Below are 15,567 nucleotides of genomic sequence, written 5' to 3'. Positions count from 1 at the left end.
ACAAGAACAGAAATGGCAATTGCTGTTATATGACAAGTGCAACAACTTGTGCGTGTGTGGTGGCCAGTGTTGGAAATGCATAATTACCACAAGGTACTTTTGAGGGAAATCTGAGTGAAATACCTGGCAAAGCAATAGTGGAATGAGAATTAAATAAATGTATTTTGATCCACACGTAGGAATTCAGTGTTAAATTTGTGTGTGCTTGAGTTTTGTGGATGTAGACACTGGGAAGGAATGAGGAGCATGCAGGTCTGGTGGGAATTGAAAACGGTGATGTGCAAGGATGTCATTGACAAGAGTACTTAGAAATCAGTAAATATGCACCACCAGCTTTTCATGCTGCTTTTCCAGCAAGAGGCTGGTGGTCTTGCTGGTGTAACAAAGCAACAGCTGCTGGCTTGGTTCTTGAAGATCATATGTGTGCAATAGTTCTTAGCCACGGCGCCTTCTGCTCCCATCTTGCTGGGTAGGAGATGCCACCCAGAGGTGCATGTTCAGAGGGAGTTCTCAGGTAGCTGACCGAAACATGCATTTTGCTCCTGTGAATATGACAATGGGAGCTGTGACACTTGATGTGGTGTTTCTGAACAGAAGTGTGATTCTTTAGGGCTTTATTTTTTCGTTTAATCTCCTAATTATAAGAATAGAGGAGGAGCCTTCGGAGGTGGGCAGCCCCTTGGGTGCAGGCTATGCCATCCTCAGTTGACATTTAGGGACATTTCAGAATAAATAACTGTAATATAGGGTGTGGGACTGATAAGGCGCTTTGCTAGTTGAGAATAAGTGAAATGGTTTATGTGCAACAGTTCAAAATTGCAAATTCATTTGATGCTTTTGGCCAGGAAGTGTAACACACAAGGCTCAGTTTTGGACACTCCCAGCAATGTGTCCGAGTGAGATAATCCCTGTGGGTTTCTGTCCTTGGTTTTCCTTCTCCTTTTGCACTGCTTTCTGTTATTCAGAGTAGGTGGGAAACAAGAGCATCCAACTGCCATCATTCCTGCTTTGCCACTGCTGCTTTGAACGTTGCTGGCAAAGCAAACGAGAAATCGGAATTGTCAGCCAAAAGAACAATTGTAGCTCAAAGTGAGAAAGAAAATACTCCCCTTTGGCAAATCCAGTCCTTTCACATCTGCTTAAAGAGTTTAAGTGATACACAGACTCGGCCAGTCTAGGAGAGGACGCATCTACTTACAGCTGTGGGAGACTGAAGGTGTTCTTGGAATGATGCAGACTTGTTAAGTGCAGGCAGAAGAAACTGATTGATGCTCTGGTGTGGTGTTTATTCTTGCAAAGGTGAACTTTGGCTTTCCAGTTAAGTCCCAAATCCCCTCAATAAGAGGGCCGTGTTGAAAACGTGAAAGTGTTCTTGAGCACTGAGGAAGGAAACAAGTGGAGATTGACTGTTGTGTCCTGTTGAACTGTCAATAAATGAACCTTTGAACTGCACCGTGCTACAAGCTTCAGGGTCTGAACATTACAGGAAATGTGTTCTTTGGCATTGGTCTGGGTTTGGAAGTATATAGTATGCTCAAGTCTATATATTTTGATACAGTATACCTCAAAATACAATGTGGTTAATAGAAGTTTTGAGTATATCGGTGTTTATGATTGTTGAAATCACAGTTAGGTAATGCCAATAACTTTTTTTTTTCCCATGATAGAAGATAGTGTTTGTATTGTTGTATTTATAGACAATAAATGAAATTACCTTGAGAGAAATCCATGGTGGCGGTTTTCTGGCAGCCTCCCTTGTACTTTTTAATTAGTCGGAGAAGGATGGGAAGCGCAGGGCAGGTGCTGGCGGTTCAGGCCCATAACACCACAGGACCTGACAGGGAAGCTTCATCTTTCACATTCCTTTTTGATATCAGGCTCCAAACTTCACAGAAGAAAAGGCAGTGAGGTGATAGCAAGTGTGGGGATTGGTGTTTGCCTCCTTTTTGATCTATGAAGTGAAAGCAGTGTTTGCTTGCGATGTTTTGGGAATTAATAAGTCAACGTTTGCAAGATGTTCAAACACAGAGACCCTATTTTATCACTTACTGATTACCACGAGAAGAGTGAAAATTACTCAGTTGTATTATCCAAAAGCCTTCACATGAAACACGTGTTATTCCCCAAAATGTTCCTCGCAGCTTCTTGTGGTGCGTAGGCTTAGGCTTCTGCAGAGAAGTGCTTTGGTCTGGGGGGCTGGTGATTCTCTGCACCTTCTGGGTACCGCAGCAGAGCTTTGATGGTAGCTTGGTGGGAAAACATTACTGCAAGATCTCTATTGTCATGTTGAGATACGGGGTAAGAAATGCTTAACTTGTCTAAGCTTTCTGGAGTTCTCTCTTAGGCAGGATTTGAGTCCAGTCTGTATAGAGCAGCTGTAGTCACTAACAGACCTGATGTGCAGAAGACCCTACCTGGTCAAAATTCATTTTATCCCGTGCAATTTACTGCCGTTGCGCCATCTCTCAGAAGGGCAGGATTTCCCCGCGGTGACGACCGGAGCTGCCTGTCGTTTCTGACATGCGGAGGATGTCGCGAGGGAATGTTTTTTGGATTCCAGCTGGGGTTTCCAGTTACAGTTTTTATATTTGACCGCTTTTGTGGCTGGAAACTTTTGCCAGCTGTCAACTTCAGAGCAAGTGGCAATCTGCCTTCTCAAGCAAATGCGGCCTCCCTGTTTATTTTCAGTTTCGTGTTTGTTATACTTGCTCTAGGTTAAGAATCCTGGCGTAACATCCTTGACCCTTTAGCAAGATATGTAGTGATCGCCTTTTGTGGTTCAAGTATTAACTGACTTGCTTCGGGCAAGTGCAAATAACAGAAAGTCCCAACCCACGTAACACTCAATCAATTTAGGACCTTAGTAACTGAGGAGGTTTCGTACTATGGTCTCCACATAACGAGCAACGGGACTTTTTATGTGATATAAAGACCAAGTGCAATAAAGGGTGGCGGGAGATGAAAGCAAACAATTATTACAATGCATTTTCTTTTTGTGTCTCTTTTTTTGTTTGTTTGTTCTCGAACAGATTGAAAACATAGATGCATGCCTGAGTTTCTTGGCTGCCAAGGGGATTAACATACAGGGGCTATCAGCAGAAGGTAAGTCTATCAGTTGTTTAAAATTGATTTTTTAAAGGAGCAACCTGGCTTACTGCTTGCAACTGTAATCAGCACAGGAAGTGTAATGGAAGATTAATACGGATAATTTAAACTTTTGACAGTCTTTGCTTCTTGTTTCTCCATCCCAGTATGAAAGGTAGGTGAAATATGTATCTAATCTTCACGCAGCTGCCTTGTAAAAACAATCAATGAGACTGAATTAGAATTCAGTCAGTTTGTTTCTGTCTGTTAAAAAAACAAATATCTCATCTAAGTTGTGTAATTGGCACATTGATCAGAGTTACATTTTGCAGATATTTAAAGTGAACCGCCAGCGGCTGTTTGCCTTTTGGGACAGAAATTTATTTCCTCATTCTTCAATTATTCTCTGACCTGAGGAAGTATCCTGCTTTCTTTTCTTTTTTAAATAATTATATTTTTTAAAGTTCATTTTTGAAATGCACAAACCAATAAAATCCAAGTGTTCTGAACCAAAACAAAAAAAGACATTTCAACCTCTAATTAATCATTGAAGAGCACCAGAACTTTTCTGAAACCCCAACATGACTCAGCGTACTGTATCCTTTTATGCCAGTGCATGATGTATGTCAGGATGTATGGTACCTTTTGGCTTAGAAGATACTTAACTGCTGAGTTATTAAGGAACCAGATTTCTATCGTTCTCAGCACCAACTTTGACTTATTCTTTCATTAAAGTATTCTGGAGTAGCAGTTGGGTTCGGCAGCTGCTGAGGCAAACTTTGAATTAATTATCTGACATCTTCAGTGCTTCACAGGACAAATAATTGGATGTGTCAAGATGTCAGGTGAGATTTGGTGACTAGGTCTCTTTGCTGACTTAGTTTTGGGGAGGATGTTATATCATCAAATCATACACATACTTCTACTTGTGTGTGAATAACTTAATAGCCTGGATGTTTAAGGCTGTGTTTTCTTCCTCTGAAGGAATCCTGTAGCTCCAGCAAGGAGGGCAAGAAAGGTTGTGTAGGTGTGGTGGGCTGAGCACTGGAGAGAACAGGAGGAGCAAAAGCGACGAAAAAACACATGGGTAAAGATAAAGAGAGTTTAATGAGCGAAGGAATGAGGAAGAGATGACCAAAACAGGCGATGCCAGGGCAATCAGTCACCACCTCCCACACGTAGAGACACCTCCAGCAGTTTCCTACGAAGCCACCTCAGCTTTTATTCTTGAGCCTGACGTTGTATGGCCTGGAATGTCCCTTCGGTCAGTTGGGGTCACTGTCCTGGCTCTATCCCCTCCTTGAGGCTGCACAAGTGTTGCTTGTCAATAGCCTCATCAATCCTGATGTCTTATCAACCCCGGTGCGTTATCAGTATTTAGTCACAAACTCAAGCCCCAGCAGCGTGCACTTTATGATAGTGATTTGAAATCTGAGCTGAAACGTACTTTCCCTCTTTGTTGGTAAATAACGTTTAGAAAACGTATCCCAGGTAACCACTGTGGATTAAATTTATGGTGAAACTGTCGTGTACAGAAGTTTTATAGATGTACGTTATGTTTTAAAATACTGCCAAGATACAAAAGCATTCATAAAACTACTATAGAATTAAAGCTGTCATTAAAAATTACAATTTAAAATTGCATTTTGACAATATGAAACATAGCTTAAAGAATTCTTTGCTGCCCTGGAAACGAAGCCCCATCCTAGTCTATGAGATCTTACAAGCCACTTGAAAATGTGTATTTGAAATGTAGTTTCCCTAAGTTTGAGGTGGTTTGTAAGTGTGGAAAGCAAAGTAGCAGATATTTAGTACATGTTGTTCCTAACTTGCTGTTACCACAACTAGTAGAAGAGGGGGCTGAAGGTTAGCTGTGATTTTCAGTGGTGTATCCTTAAGCTGGGTTAGAACACCAGTAACAAGTATTTTTCTCCAAAGAGAAGCTTTAATGTCTTTAGCCCAAGTGCTGCCTGTGTTATATGCCTTGATAGTTCAGTTATAACCAGAAGGATTCTCATGTCAAGAAATGAAATTACAAGCTAAAACTTCTATCAGTGGAAAGTTTATTTACCAGGAAATCGCTAAAAAAAAAATGCAACTGAGTCCCTTGTAAGAGCCCATTTTGACCTTGACATGCTATATAAATACTGTAAAAAATGTAATAAATTTCATATTATTCACCTGTCTTGATAAAATGCAAAATATAAGAAAAATAGCAGCCTGGTTGATGGGAAGACTCATGGTGCAGATTTGCCAGCATGGTGGTGTTCACGGGACAGCAAGATTAGTGTTCATTGCTCTCCTGCTAAATCATAAGGCAGCAGGATATAGGTTGTCCCATGACTTTGCTGATTCTGTATTTCTTCTTCTAAACTGTCTAGGAGTTTAACAGTTAAATGATACAGAAGTTAATAAGAGACCAGTGATGCTGCTTGACAGATGAATGAGAATATTTATGTTAGAAGACTTGTATTCAACAATAAATTCAGTTTCTATTCTTACACACTTCCTTAACTAATCTGAGGAAGAAAGGGAAAGCTGAACAAGAGAGAACCCAGAATCACTTAAAGTGAAGAGTGCCGTAACCAAACAAGCCAGAGTTTCTGCACAAGTTGCCAAGACCCGCTAAGTCAACTGCAAATAACTGTGTTTACTTCACTGGCAGATCCTCATCTAGAAGGAAGCAGAAGATTGTGATTGCTTCCAAATGGGAATAAACATTGAAGTCTCTCTTGGGTTGCTTGGGAACATGTATGTTTCAATAGTGCAGCTTCAGCGTGGAGGGAAGTCAATGATTCAAAACTGGAATTTGGATGACTCCTAAATGTTGAATTTGGGACTTCATATATTGTATCCTTCCAGTATTACAAATTCTTGCTTTGATATGTGTGTGCCACTTAGACATGGTCTTTTAAAATGGATTTATACAGTGAAGATGCTAAGGATCTGCAATCACTGATGGTGATCATGCTGTGCTAGGGACAGGTATTCCCTTCTCAAAGATTCTTAAATCCTAAAATCTCCATTTGTAGTCACTATATAAAACTATGGGCGTGCTGGAGAATTCTTGCTGTGATTTTATTGTATTTTTTTTTAGTTGTCCATCACTTCGAGCAGTCTCTCCATAACTTGTTCCCACACTGAGCTGGGTTTTAGACTCCTGGAATTGCAACTGCCCAGCTAAGCTTGCCCTCCTTCACACAGTGTCTCCTCTCTGCCAAGATTTTGAAGATTACAAAGAATGTAGATGTGTAGTAGAAACTCCAACTGATGTCATAGATAACAGCTGCACCTCTTGTGGGTAACAGATTAGCTGGATAACGATCATGAAACCATAAAGTGATTAAAAGAAGATTTCTCGCTAGACTTTGGAACAACCATGATTCAGCTTAGGCTTTTGCCTCTGGAATGACTTGCACACTTCTGTAGGTGCATGAATTTCAGTGTGCACACTCTACAGTAATGCAGCTTGTACATTTTAGGTCCTTTAGGTGCTTTCCAGCATCAAGGTGGAATTTTTCTTTCTGCAGCACAAATAGCCCACAGTGGTATTTTAAGCATACCTGATTGGGGCTCTTACCATGCTGCCAAATTTTGATGATACCAGACTAAGTACAGTTATGTACAGTCTTCAAAAAATTACTCTTTAATTATCAAAAAATGCCTGCAGATCCAGTGTGTGCGGTGGGACTTAATTCCTTGTGTATTTCCCTGCCTTGTTACTATGACATTCCAAAGTATTCAGATATTCGTATTCATATCACATATATATTCATATTCAGATCACATTTCTCAGTAGAGTCCACAGAGTTCATCCCAGAGCTGTTTTGGTAGCTTTGGATCCCTAAAGTCAGCTTAGAGCCCCATCAGCCTCAAACACTTCTGCTGACTGAGGTTGAGTCTGTCTGGACTTCGTGATGTGTCCTGGATTAACTGTGAAGTACTCTCTACTTCTCAGCATTTTGTCTTAAATTCAGACCTTCTTGTAGTTATTTTGGCCCTTTCTCTCCTCTCCCATCATTCACTGTGGACAGAATTTCCTGGTTTTTTACATTTTGTGCTGTTCCGCAGCCCATCTTGCCCCACCTCTTCAATGAGCGAAGAAGGGTTGATGGGGACTGTGTGCAGAATCCCTCAATGGTCAACCCTAAGAAATGTGCAGTGATTCTTCATTTGCACTCCTCTTTGGCTAACCACTCTAGTCCTTGTAAACAAGTTCTGGTTTTTCTAGTCCCATGTGCTTTACAGAATCAGATATAAAATAAACTTTATGGAAGCAGATGCAAACAAGCTTGACTAACGGTGGTGGGTTGTGTTCCTTGATTTGCTTTGATCTGTGTTCTGTACACAATGAGTAGTTTATGATTTGCAGAAACTTTATTCCGAAGTGTTAAAGGAATCACTTGACGTTTCTCTAGTAACCTATCCAGCAGAACTTTCTTTTTGTACTGAACTGATTATTTTTCCTTAATTTCCACCAAGTCTAGTGTATTTTTGTTGAGGCAGAGAAGGATGATTGGCAAGCTATGGTGGTGGAAGTTCCAGTTGTAGGTGAAACGAGCAGCAAAAGAGAGAACACCAGGATGGACATTTCCGAAGGGTGGATTTGTGAGGATCCTCTGGAAGCCAATTCAAATGTCTAGCGTTTGTTTCAAATTTACAAGATGAGCCATTTTGGGCTCCAAGTTTAAAATGAGTGGGTGACACGCCTGTCCTTATCTAAGTTAATATGTATATTTAAGCCGAAGCAGGAAGCAGTTGAGACTGCGCTGATGGGCAGAGCGGGAGGTTGAAGTACTCTTTCTTTTGAAATACTCTTTTTGTACAAAGTGCAGGGGCAAACTGCCAGGTGAATTACCTCAGCCTGTCTTTGAGATAAGAGAAACAAAACCACCTCTGAAAGTCCCGTTTGAAATATTTCGCCTAAAACCCAGAAAGGAAAAAACTGCTTCTTTTGGAATTCACTAAAGGCGTTTTTCTTTTGATTATTGTTTTTTTGGTCACCTTAGAAAAATGTCCAAAGCAGGTTGTTCTTCTGGAAAGTGCAGCAGAAGACAGGCAGACATAGAAAGCAATAGGTTTTAGGTGGGGTTATTGTTATAATCGCCTCTCCCTTCACACTGAATTCCCACTGCATACACCTTTGCTAAGTTTCAACATGCAGACCCATGGTAACGTCTTTTATCTTCTGGCCCCTATTTGTTAAGCTTCTCAATGCCTCCAGGTCTGTTTAGTAATTCTAAACGACCTGTGATTAAGTGCTGCTTTCCTTACAATTCCCATGAGTAATTTGAGTTCTTTGCTGAAGATAAGGAGATCTTTTTCACTGCGCTTGGCTGTCTTTTGTGTCTGTTTTACTTTGTCTGCTTCCATCCCTCCCTTGCTAAACACAGGCAGATTAGAGAAGGAACCTGCCTGATGCAGGTGTCATTGCAGATGGGTTTGTGGCATGGGAGCAGGAGTGGACTGGGGAAAAGGGGAAATAAGCAGGATTCATTGGGAACCCCCACTGAGACTAAAAGGGGAGCAAATTTTTAAGCTGTGAACCTCAGATTTGCTGAGTAAAGGCTCTAGGGCTAAGAACAGAAGCTTGTTACCTGGCAAAGATCAGCAAAGGGAGGAGAAAGGAGACTGGGAGAGGGAATAAAGGATATAGCAGGGCCCACCACACAGTCAAAGGAACTCTCAGCTGGAATTGCATCAGAAATTGAAATGCTGGTTTTCACCTTTGTGCTTGGCCGCTGTTTTGCCACATGTCCTTTCCTTCCCCTCTTGCACTAATCTGTGTAAGATTAGATTTAAATCCCATTTTAAAAGCACAGGGCATCAGTAAGTTTTATTAGTTCAGGTGGTGTACGTAGCGCATGCAAAAGTTCAGCTGTTTGATCTAGCTTCTTTAATTCACTTTTTGTAATAAAGTTAGGAAATTAAACCTGCTAAATAAGTTGCAACACATCAGTAAGGTTGTCTGCAAGACTGAATCAGCCCCGTTACGTGTTAATTATGATACAGCTGTTAACTGCATATTGTCGTACGTCTTTATCTTTGTATTTCTGTTTGTTTTTACATTTTCACATTTGATATTGCATAGAACAACACAATGACTTTTAGGAGTTGAAATGTTTATTCATTCACTGACAAGCTACCTTTAGGTATTTGGGTATCCATTCTTTATCAGCTGTGATGGTATCAATTTGGTAATTATCCGGTTTTATACAGCAGTTTCACCCAATAATCATATTTTTTAGTGCAAAGCTTGCATCAGATTTTCTTAGTGGAAACAATTAGTTGGGTATTCCAGAAATTGTATGATACTGTGTGATAACTGAGTAGTTTCTTTTCTTCTTTCAAATTTAGGACTGAGAAATCGTTTACAATATGCTTTTTTTAATATGCCTATGGGGTTTTTGCTTTGATTAGTTTAAAGGAGCTGTGTAAAGGAACTATCTTTTAAGCATGCTGCTGTTAATATAGAGATGATAGCAGAAATGGAAGATATCATGCAGGATCCGAGTTCAGACACATGATGAGCACAGTGAATATCGAGTGACTTCTGACCATTGCCTTGCAGAAATCAGGAATGGGAATCTAAAGGCCATCTTGGGCCTTTTCTTCAGTTTATCTCGATACAAGCAACAGCAACAGCAGCCGCAGAAACAGCAACCACAACACCATCCGTCCCAACAAGCTCCCCCAGTGTCCCAGCAAGCGGGGTCTCCGTCCCAGTGCCAGGTCGGGGCACCGCAAGCTGGGCAGCATCCCTTCAAAGCACAACCAGAAATGCAATCCAGGTGGGGAAATTACCTTTACGTTTTTATTTTTCGTTATTTTTTTTATTCATTGTTTATTTCTTTATTTTTTTTCTTCTTGTTAAAGGTCTTCAAAAGCCAAAGAAATTTCTCTTTGCTCTAGAATAAAGAGCATGTTGGAAATTGAACGCTGGGTAGCGATTGGCTTCACACCTTTGGAAATCAAAACTCATGTGCTAAATATGTTCTCAGTGCTGGAAATATACAGTCCAACAGGTGTAAAATACCTGCTAGACCACGTAACTGCAGTATTTTGTGAGGATGCTTTTCTCAGTATTCCTTTTGCTTCTGTCTACTGGCTAAGCTTATCATTGCCCTTACAGAATATTTATTTTGGGCATGTGAAAACCAACTTTGGTTTTCAGTTTACAAGAGTTTCAGTCCTCACTAAGAAGTGGAAGGCTCTGACAGTGGTGAAAGAAATAGAGCTCCTTGTAGTTGGTGACAGTCAAAATCAAATCTAGGCTTATTGGTCAAAAATTATGTGCCACTGGCTTGCGTGAAAATCAGTTTTCATAATTGGTGTTTGTTGGCCCTTCTAGATCAGAATCCAGATAAATAGAGGGGGGAGAGGGGGGTCTTTGTCTCTTGAATGTCTTTAATGGCAGGGATGCTCTTTCCAGGTTAGAATAAAAGCAATTTATGAAGGCAGGCACAGCATTCTGCTTGTCTGACCCTTCCATTGCCCATTCATTGAGAATGAGGGGTTTAGTGGTGATAAGTGGGCAGGATTAAAGGCTGAAGCCATATTTACATGATTACTAAAGTATGAAGGCTTTTTTCTTTAATATCTCCAGGCTTATTTGTGTAAAAATAACACATATGAAGGTGAATACTAGCTTAAGTGCTGCTTTATGAGGGATATAAACAGTTTAAATGAAGCCTTCCAATGAGACTAGTCAGAGCTTATTTGTTTTTTTCTTATGTCTTTCTTCATGAATCAATCTCATTTTAGGTGTAAACAATATTTTCATAGAGTAGAAAAACATAGTGTTACTACAGCGTGTATAAACTTGTACAGGAAATAATTACTGTGAAACAGAGATGTATTTGAACATATTTCTGTGACTTTTCTGTCAAAAACATGCAGAGATGCAAGGAATTATTTGAATATTGCTTTGATATATTCAGTCCATTGTATGGATTGTGCTGGGTTTCAAATAATTTAAGACTATCTAATCTGAAGTTCTTAAAAGTCATATTTTCCTAGTATATGCTCAAGTTAAATTGCTCAGATTCTGCAGAAAATACATACAAAAGATTTAGAAGGAAAAGAGTAATAAAGTTGGGGTTTGCATGTGGAATTGCATGTTCAGTACTCTATAAAAGTTAATTCATTTCAGATATTAGAAGTTTTGACCAGAAGTCAGACTTAGGCAAGAAGCTTTTTTTTCCTGTAACATTAATAAAAACTCTTTCCTCCCTGAAACTAAGCACTAAGGTCAGTGGCTTAAAAGAAAAGAAGAAGAAGAAGTTTCGTTGTTCAATGTTATCTTCCGCTTTTTCTTTCCTGTCACAGTGCATCTCCCAGGGACTCCTCTCAAAGCAAAATCATCCGATTCACTCTTGGTCAGAAAAAGTCTTCTAGGTCAGCATTTCCTCATCTTCTGCAAAGCATGAATAATCCCTTCGCAATATTTCCACATGCATGTGTAGGGTTCCTGTTGCTAATAGTTTGTAATTAGGGGTTTTACAAACAGCTGAGATATGGAAGTGTCAGATGCATATAATTTTTGAGGTGTGGAATGCACTGACCCGCAAGAAAATGATTTGATTTTCTTGTCCTTATGAGCTTTGGCTTTTGAGAACGAAACATGGTTCTGGGAGTTCTCTACCCCCTGTACATGTCTGTATTAATTGTGTTTAGATCTGGATTATTGAAATAACTAGCATCAGGCTAGTGTCTTGGCTAGTGAGGACAGCATCACGTGCATCTGATGTATGTGCCTGAGCACATCTAATCTCCCTGAAAATGGTTAATAGGTATTTCAGTCTATTTTTTTTCCATGCATGCCAGCTAGTATGACCATCTCGTCTCAGCGATCATAAGGTTTGCTGTGTTATTGATCATGTTTACTTTTACAACTATTACGTATCAAAATGTTTTACTAGGAATTTTTAGGTAGTTATACATCGATAAACCATACTACACCATTTTTGCTGAGCTTGTGCACTATTATGATTTTTATTCAGCTTGCCTAGTTTGTATAGACTGTCGGTGCTGCTGTGTAATTTGAATATATTTCCCCCATGTTATTTATCACAACAGTGAAGGTCTGCAGTACAACCCCTGTTAAAATGTCCCATGTTTCCTTTTCATGTTCTCTCTTGATCATAATTATGGCTTGACAGTTCATATTTGCCTAGAAGAGGTGCTGAAGAGCAGTAATGGAGAATATGCTCCAAGCTCACCACCTTGTCTCTAGTAGCAAGAAGCTACAAACGTCTCCCTGACCCTATTTTGTTATCCTCCTAGATTTCATGGGCACTGCTGAGAAATAACTTGGCCTAATACCAAAAATAGAAGCTTAAAATCAGTCAAACTACAGGGTGGAAAAAAAAATAAAAATCTAAGGGAAATAATATCTTCTTCAAGAGAGTTTTTAGCACTTTTTTTAATCCTTGGTATGTTTTCATTGGCAGCGACAATACTGACTTGAATCAAAAACTTGTCACTTCTTGAGTGGTCACATGGTTTGATTAGCTTTATTTACTTTAAAATGTGACAGTTTTGCGAAAGCCTGTGTGGGCATGTGTGAGGAGCCTTTTCTGACCCATCGGTACAAGAATATTCCCTTCCCTCCTGCCAAGCCCTGCTAGAAAGCTCTCCTAGAAGGCTCCTGTAGCCTCTTGCAGTGCTTGGCCCCTATGCACAGTGTTTTATTTCTGGATAAAAACGTTCAGCTGAGGTTTCTTGTGTGTCCTTCCTACCCATCAGAAACCTAGCTCGTTTCCTATTAAGCAAAAAAAATCTCTCAGTGAACTTACTTGTCTTGGTGGCTTCCAAGTTCTCCAGAACAGCAGTGTTTGGCCCCACTTTACCTCTTGTTTTTTCCCCCCGTGGTGAGATGAAACATCTCTGGGGTGTTCTCATTTACTGCAACCATGAGTATGGACAACTTTCTAGCACCCCCCAGCGTTGAAAAAAAGGCTGGATAAATTAAATGGATCTAAATGGATCTAAAAGGCTTCAGCAAAATCAACCTCAGAACCATGATGTGCTGCGGCAGGTCTGTGGTGGTTTGAGTTTGTACATTTATTTTTTGTGTGTGCGTTTGAATGATGCCCTTATGTCATATCCTCTTTTGAGCTTTGAAAGCATGTGCATGCAGCTGCTGACGTTTTTGTTCCTTTCCTTCCTATTTCTTTTCACATTTCCCATGTCTTCGCTAGTCTTGGAGCAGTCACTTTATTTGGGAAGCCCTGCCAAGCTCCTTTCTGGCTTCTCTTCCTTCCCAGAGGCACAACGGTGATTTGGTCGGTTACATCCTCATTCTCTCTGACAACTGGGACTTCTTCATTTTAACCCATTACTGGCACAAGTTATTGAAGGCAGATTTTTCTGTTTTACATAAAGAAGTTTTAAAGATATTCTACCATACAGAAAATACAAAGGCAGCCGCTGTAGGTGACTTGAACTGGTTCTATCTTTTAGTCTTTAATGGGATGTCCTTGCTTTTCAAAACAGTGATCTGATTCACTGGCTCTTCAGTATGCATTTTGAGCAGCAACCAGATCTTTCAATTTTTAATATTTTACCTGTTTGGGATTTAGAAATAGGTGCTCATTAGCACACAAAATACAGTACAAACGTGGGAACTTTATGTATGAACTTGGACTTCGAGGGACTCAAGCACACGTGTTGTTCAGAGATGTGATGCCAGTGGCTTTCGTAATTCTGTCAAGTTTTTTAGAAGAGCCTTCCCGCTCCCCTTTTGCCTGAAAAGCATGAAAGTAGTGTCCTTCCCTGTCTGCTTACTCCAAATCCTAACTACATATTTTTTCTAGGTAAACGGCTAAATCTCATAAATACAGGTTACGGTAAGGAAATGCTGGAAGAGATTGACCCAGTTTAAACCAGAGGGTTATACCAGCTCACTGATAATGTGGTGGCCCTAAGAAGGGGCACTTAAGCTTTGTGTGATTTTTAAAGCTCAAATAATTAAAGCAAGTTAAAGTTTTGCTGGGCTTGGCTGCTGGGATTTGTGGCTTTCAGAGCAGAGATGGGATGTGCTTCTCTACAAGGGAAAATGCTTTCTGTCTCATTATTTAAAAAATAAGGGTAGCCTTTATGTGTCCAGAATATATTAAAGTGTCCAGCAGTCTGGTTTAAAACCAGTAGTCTTAACCTCGTACCGGTGGTATTGCTCCTCTGAATTTATTTGCAACTATTTCTCATTCACAAGATTTATGGCAAGTAGCCATTAATTTCAGCTCCGAGTAGTTTTGGTTTTTTGTTCTTTTTTGTTGTTGTTTTGTTCTTTTAATGTAGAACAATTCGGACTGTAGCTTGTTTGAAAGATATTTTTCATCTAGGTTGATTTTTTTAAAATTTTTTTTCTTAAAAAGAACAAAGACCCTTACGAGTATGTACTTGTGCTATTGATTATTTTCTTTCCAACCTCAATATCTTTCCCAGAGTGTTTTTTGAATATATTTAATCGTATTGTAATTCTTCCATCAGACTTCCAGGCCCCACCACGAGGGTGTCCGCTGCGGGCAGTGAGGCCAAAGCTCGTGGTTCTATTAGTGCCAACAATCGACGCAGCCAGAGCTTTAATAATTATGACAAATCTAAGCCTGGACTTCCCCCTCCAACACCAACAAGCAGCAATGACAAAGGTAAGCATCCTCAGATTTTTTAATAATACTGGCTTCTTCAAGGGAAATTCAGTTTTCCATTAAGCTTCGGAAGTTGTAAGACTATCTCAGAGCTGTATGTTGTAAACATGACATTTACAATCCAGAAACAAGCTGTTTCTTTATTGAAAAATATATAGTCCTCCTTTAATATGACTGAAGCTGTGACTTGCTGTCCTGAAGGTAACTGCAAAAAAAATAGCTTCAAGAAAAACTGGCACTGGTGAAACTTTTTGCTTCAAACACAGATAAGGGGGAGTGAATTAATCAAAGAATAAGACATTTTGGTGAGTAGTTTGACAGGAGTGGAAAATGACCACTAAATATTTCAAATTTTTTTATATGATAAGTAGTACCATTTGCTTTCCTTTCCTCTGCTATCATGGAAGATCCTTTAAGTTACAAGAGCACATGATTTAAATATAATGTCAAGAATTGTAGAGCATAGGGCTTGAAGGCAGTAATGTGTTACAGTTTTATAAGCGTTGTGGTGAAACCGTGTCTGTGGCAGCGTATCTGAAATGAAAAATACTGTGTTCTATCTGAAGTGGGGCTTTTTCGAATGACATTTGCTGACTTTATGTCCGCTCACTAAGCCATTATAGCGATCTGACAGCATTGATTAGCTGGAGCTCTGAGCTCTATAACGCAGCATTTGCCAGTGGAGTTTTGGGGAATGTGGCTGGTGAGAATGGAGCAGATCCCTCTAGTCTGATGTGCTCAAATGGTTGGTGTAGGCTGGTAGCTAATTCTGTTTCCTTCCCTAAGTCATTGCACTTACAAATATAGATCAGCGTTGGGTTTCAGTGAGATC

The 15,567-nt window shown here is 39.9% G+C and overlaps 1 protein-coding gene across 9 annotated transcripts in view; it reads left to right on the top strand.

The window, feature by feature from the left end:
- NAV2 (neuron navigator 2) overlaps window positions 1-15,567 on the top strand; it is a 372,685-nt gene that overhangs the window by 230,699 nt on the left and 126,419 nt on the right. For 6 of the 9 annotated variants that reach the window (XM_065065515.1, XM_065065511.1, XM_065065510.1 and 3 more), the window contains 4 exons: window positions 3,030-3,102; window positions 9,656-9,875; window positions 11,413-11,481; window positions 14,578-14,735. In XM_065065515.1, the coding sequence (XP_064921587.1) occupies window positions 3,030-3,102; window positions 9,656-9,875; window positions 11,413-11,481; window positions 14,578-14,735 (520 nt within the window). The remainder of the gene's footprint in view (window positions 1-3,029; window positions 3,103-9,655; window positions 9,876-11,412; window positions 11,482-14,577; window positions 14,736-15,567) is intronic. The other 3 variants (XM_065065517.1, XM_065065512.1, XM_065065519.1) reach the window with 1 other exon arrangement.

Source organism: Columba livia, chromosome 5 (assembly GCF_036013475.1).
Source record: "Columba livia isolate bColLiv1 breed racing homer chromosome 5, bColLiv1.pat.W.v2, whole genome shotgun sequence".
NCBI classification, from domain to species: domain Eukaryota; kingdom Metazoa; phylum Chordata; class Aves; order Columbiformes; family Columbidae; genus Columba; species Columba livia.
This window is presented reverse-complemented; position numbering and strand designations above follow the sequence as displayed.